The 5279-nt window shown below is 45.7% G+C and overlaps 1 protein-coding gene across 1 annotated transcript; it reads left to right on the top strand.

The window, feature by feature from the left end:
• The first annotated feature begins 1173 nt into the window (after positions 1-1173).
• On the top strand, positions 1174-3341 carry LOC113957556. The gene is made up of 3 exons (XM_027665155.1): positions 1174-1192; positions 1335-1351; positions 1738-3341. Exons 1-3 carry the CDS (start codon positions 1174-1176, stop codon positions 3190-3192), a joined length of 1491 nt encoding a protein of 496 aa, XP_027520956.1. The 3' UTR covers positions 3193-3341.
• The last annotated feature ends 1938 nt before the right edge of the window (positions 3342-5279 follow it).

Raw genomic sequence — 5279 nt, 5'->3', positions numbered from 1 at the left:
TGGGCACATCCTGCCCTGATCAGGGTGCTGGGAGCTGGAGCAGTGTCATGGACACATCCTGCCCGGGGCAGTGCCCAGTGTGATGTGTGGCTGCTCCCTGGGATGTCCCTGCCGAGGCCGGGCGTGCTGAGCAGCTCCGGGCTGGGAACGGAGCCGCGGTTGTGGTGAGGCAGCAGAGGTGAAAGCTTTGCCTCTCACCGCTCTGAGCCCTCACTTCTGTTTGCTGTAAAAGGAAGGGGTGTTTTCCTCGGTGGTTTGGTGCCAAAGGCCCCTTATCCCAGCTGGTGGGCAGGAACAGCCCCTGGGAAAGAGGAAACGCTTTTCGCAGCAAGGTGGCCACGGTGACCCCAGTTCCCCAGCACACCCTGCACGTCTCATGGCCCACAAGAGACACAATCTTCACATGGCAAAATCTCAACAGAATCCCCCAACACCCAGCACGAAAACTTACTGCCCTTCCTTCAGCAACTCGTGCTGGTGAGGAAGAGCCATTTCTTTGCTTTTCCCTGCACATAGGTCCCCCCTGTGAATTCTCAAACAACTGTAGGTTTCTGTTCTCATTCATCTCCCTAAAACAGGGTAAAGCATAAGATAATCAGGCCTACAGTTGGTGGGTTCAGCTTCTCCTAACACAAAATCTTAGGCTTCATTAAAATTAAACTTTGAAGACCACTGTGGGTAACCCAAAGTTCAGGCCTGCTGAAGGTGGGGATTGCAAAGCACTGTTGACAGATTTACCCAAGAATGGACTGAGGTTCAGCCCTACATTATACATAACTGTGGCCATTTTGGGGTCAGTTTTGTTCTCCCTGGAGCTTCTGCTTGTGAGACCAATGCTCAGGTCTCAGCCTTAGGCAGTAGTCCCAAGTCCGGCTGTCCCAAGCTGGGCAGCCTGAAAACAAGGGCTAAGTCTTGACTTTGCATTCTCACCTCTGTTCTGTGCTGACTTGCCAGGAGTTGATCATGCTTAGCTTGACAGAGTCTCTCCTATCTCAGTATTTCAGACAAAACCAAAAACCACTTCCACTTCACAAACTGGGCCTCATGTCTAGGGTAGCTCTAAAACTAAGCAAATGTTATTTTTGAAGTTGTTATGCAGCAACAGCAGCATTCTATTCATGTTTTGCAGAAAGCTTGTGCAAAGAGAGGTGTTTGGGCAATATTTCTGCTAGGATGGTCTGCCTTCAAAAAGGTGCTTTCAAAAAAATGGCAGTTTAATTCAAAGGTAGTAAAGTTACAGCAGGAATCTGAACCGTGGAAAAAGGAGATGTTACAGCCTTGTCACCAGTTAGGAAATGCAGTTAACAGTGAATGCATCTTGTTTGCTTCTTTAGGAAAAGATCAGACCTCAGTGAGTTAGTCTATGAATCTTTGTTTAAAAAGCTTATGTTCTTCAGTGGAGCACATAAGATTTATTTCTGGTTTTCTCTAGTTTGACTAAAATAATTTCCTCACTCTCTTCCTTTTTGAATGCTGATGCTCTTAACCAGGACCTCAGCAGGTTTCAACTGGCATCACTTCACTGAAACTAATGTACTGTAGCAAAGCTCTGATGCTTGAGAGGCTGTCAAAATAATGCTTTAGAAAAGCCTCACTCTGCAATTCACAATTCAGGCTTTTAGGAACATGGGTTTTTTTGAAAGCTGTAAGCAATTTCTGAAGTATTTTTGATTTTCAGTCTTTCACGTTTTCTTCCACCCCATTCCCTCAGTGTTTCTCTGTTTCATTCTGTTTCAGACATTCACTGGTAACTTTGTCTACTATATCCAGTCAGTGCTCCCAGATGACATTGTCAAAGCAGTCCTGGAGAAAATAGGGTACGTTGCAACAACAGCAACAGAGTTTTCACTTGTCAAAAAGAGAAATAATGAGGAAACAAAGCAGACTGCATTTGAAATATTCCTGGCAAGGATTGAGTGCGAAACCATCCTGGAAATGACAAGTGAAGGAAAAGGTGGCAATTTGGAGGAGCCCCTGCAGCAGAGAACAGAAACACGGCAGCACCAAGGAGAGCAGGACAGAGATCACCCACCCCCGAGGGGAGACACGGAAAATCCAGAAAAGGAAGAAAGCAGTGAGACACCTTTGTGCCTTGCTCCCCAGCAGAACTGCTCAGCTCCCTGCCCTCTGTCCTTTGAAGCTGCTGGGAATGTGGAAATCAAGGATAAGTTGGCTCAGGCAGCAGGTGCTCCATCCACCTCCATCCCTCTGGAACTCCCCAGGCAAGGCGTCGGCTCCACGCGGCTGCCGGGGCAGTGCTTGGACAGCGAGGACTTCCTGGTCAGGTACAGTGACATTGTCATAGGACAAACACCTATTTTCAGTGAGAATCGTTCTCCAAGGGCTTTTGAGACAGAGCCAAGAGCCAGTGTGAGTGAGGAATGTGCCTTGGCTGCAGAGCCCCGGGGGGCTGAGCTGGGCCCTGTGCCGCTGTCCCCAGGAGCCAGCGGCCCCCCAGCCTTTGCCATGTTTGCTGACAGCCCCTGTGACAGCTCAGCCCCCGTGGAGTTCAGAGCTCCACAACTGCCCCAAGAATCCATCGAAGCAGAAATCAAGGATGCCATGAACTGCATAGACTCAGACCCTGCCGATGGACCCGCTGAGCTGAAGTCTCTGCCCTACACGGACTTTGCCTCTGCCCAGACTGTCCCCAGGGAGGAGGAGGTTTGTGATCTGTCCTTAACTTTCACAAAACTACAGATCAAGGACACTCAGGAAGATCTGATGTATCCAGTGGAGGAAACTGGCCAACCTGTAGCAGCAGCATGTGCCAGCGACAGGCACAGAAGAGAATTTAATCACTCCAAAATCAAACACACATATCTGGCTGATGCTGAGCCATCCTCAGACCTGTGCTGTACTGCTGGGAACACGGAGCATTCCACCACTGGTTCTGATGGCAAGAGACTGTTCATGGATACTGGTAACACACACAGAGCCTCTGAGGGCTTCAGGCACATCAGAGAGCCCCCCAACCTCACCTACATCCCACCACAGAGTATCGATGTTCGGCCTTCACAGCCAAGAAGGACCTGCACACAGGACAGAAGGACCCTCCTGCAGCCTGAACCTGACCCTCCTGAATCCAGTGAAGTAACTCTGGAGAACTGGAATTCAGAACTGAGTGAAAACCAGGAGCCTTATGTCATTATTGACAGGACCGACCAAGGAATGTTATGCCATCACATTTGAGTCTACCAGTGCTTTATCTCTAATCTGCCTAGGGTTTTTGCCTCTCACTTGTGGCCTTGATCATCTTTTCAAGGAGATGATTAGTTTTGTCAAAACAGTTTAAAAAAAACCAAAACCACATCACTGCTTTTGGACAGTAAAAAACAGGAGTAGTTACACAAAGTCTTAATGGCCCCTGTGGCAAGGAAACCTGAATGGTCACCTTTCTGAAGCATAAACTTTCATAAATTTAAATCCATTTAATTCATTAGCCAGATTCCTTCTGGCTGTTTCCAATGCCAGACAGGTTTCTTCAGTTAAGTATACTGCTTTTTTTTCCCCCTTCACAGACCTATTCCTGGAGTATTCTTCCAGTACAAGGTAAATCTTCTAAACTGGAAGACCCAGCTTTCTAGCTTTACAAATGCTGTACTGGAGTGTACTTATGTTTGTTAGCTCACTGCATCCCTTGGAAGCTGCTCTGAGCTCATCTTCCTCCTGCCTTCAGCTGAGAACAAGTTTAGAAAGTTTGACAACGTTCCTCTAGGTTTGAGGAGGGAAACAGCCCTGTGAACACTCATGGTTTTGGAGAGGCAATAACCTGTATTACAGGTTTTGTACCTGCCTTCATTTATAACCAGAATATTCTGTGGTTACCACCACAGTTTTCAAGAGAAGCTTTGAGAATCAGAACTGTTCACTGCCACCAGGAGAGAGATCCAGCTACTGCTGCTATTTCCCTTGTCCCTGCTCCTGCCACTTCATTCTGCACCAGGATTCACAGAATTTTTCTGTAAACCAGTTCATTTTATGCATTTTATTTCATCATAAAATTAAGGAGGAAAAACTGCCATTCTGTGCCATTTTAGCATCAAGGAAATGTCAGCAGAGAAGGTTGCAGTGAGCACCAGAGCCAGGATCAGGGATTCTCTGGAAGCAGCAGTGCTGTGTGCTGAGAGGGAACGGGAGCAGGAGTGTTGGATCAGCTGTGAGCTGAGTCCCAGCAGGGAGAGCCTCTGTCATACACAACATTTAATTCATTTAGAAAATTAATTAAATGTTGTACCTAGTACCTAGCCACTGGTACTGTACTTAAGCAGAGTCTTCAGTGCTTCTTTATACACTTGTTACCCAGAAGGACACTTTAATACTGCATCGAGTAGCTTTTCCCACAGCACTTCAATGTGTGCTGGTTTTGGCTGGGGTGGAGTTAATTTTCTTCACAGTGGCTAATATGGGGCTGTGCTTTGGATGCTAAAAGTGCTTTGTTGTTTCATGTATAGTTTAAACAGTAGCTGAAATTAATTTTGTATAAATAGCTTATAATTGACATTCAGCCCTCAAAAAATTCAAAGAGGAGCACACAGATTACACTAGAAAAAGTTCAGGAGCTAAAATGTAAAGATCTGCTTTTTGAACCACTAATTGCTGAAGTTCTGCCATCCCCTGGTTCCAGCAGTGGGGGGGAAACAGAACTTTGTCCAAGCTCACACCAAGGGTTGCCTTCAGCTTTGGGTGAGGTTGTGAGAAACAGTTATTATGGACAAAAAATGTTCACGGGGCTCTTTCCTGACTAATCACAGTGACATCCTCTGGGCTGTAGGATTCTCTGTACTAAACCATCAAGTGAGATTTTCTGGACTGTACAAAACATGCACCCTGGGCTTCTACAACCCTTAATGAAATCCAAATTTAGAACAAACTGCTGATGACTGAAATTCAAATTTATAGAACCATTTCCAAAGAAACAGTTCTTTTGGACTCTTTTATAGAAGAAAAAGCTTTGAAAGTTTAACAGAAGGTTTTAAGAATAATCACTGTCCCCCTACAAATAAGCTTCAATAAGAAAGATAATTAATTAGCACACAAAATCTTATTTTTAAGCTAGAATTCTAAAGATTTACAACAGACCCATAGCATGGCATTACTGGGATCAGAAGCTTTAGTACTAACTCAGTACTAAACCAGGAAATGCTCAGTGCACTCATCATTAATAAGTCATAGTGATTTGGGAAAAAAAATAGCCCATCAAATGGGACTAAAAAGACATGAACTGCAGTTCCTGACTTGGTGGAGTCACTTCAATGCAAGGTTTTAAGTCATACCAC

The sequence above is a fragment of the Corapipo altera genome, unplaced genomic scaffold (assembly GCF_003945725.1).
Source record: "Corapipo altera isolate COAL_440 unplaced genomic scaffold, ASM394572v1 141, whole genome shotgun sequence".
In the NCBI taxonomy this organism is placed as follows: Eukaryota; Metazoa; Chordata; class Aves; order Passeriformes; family Pipridae; genus Corapipo; species Corapipo altera.
This window is presented reverse-complemented; position numbering and strand designations above follow the sequence as displayed.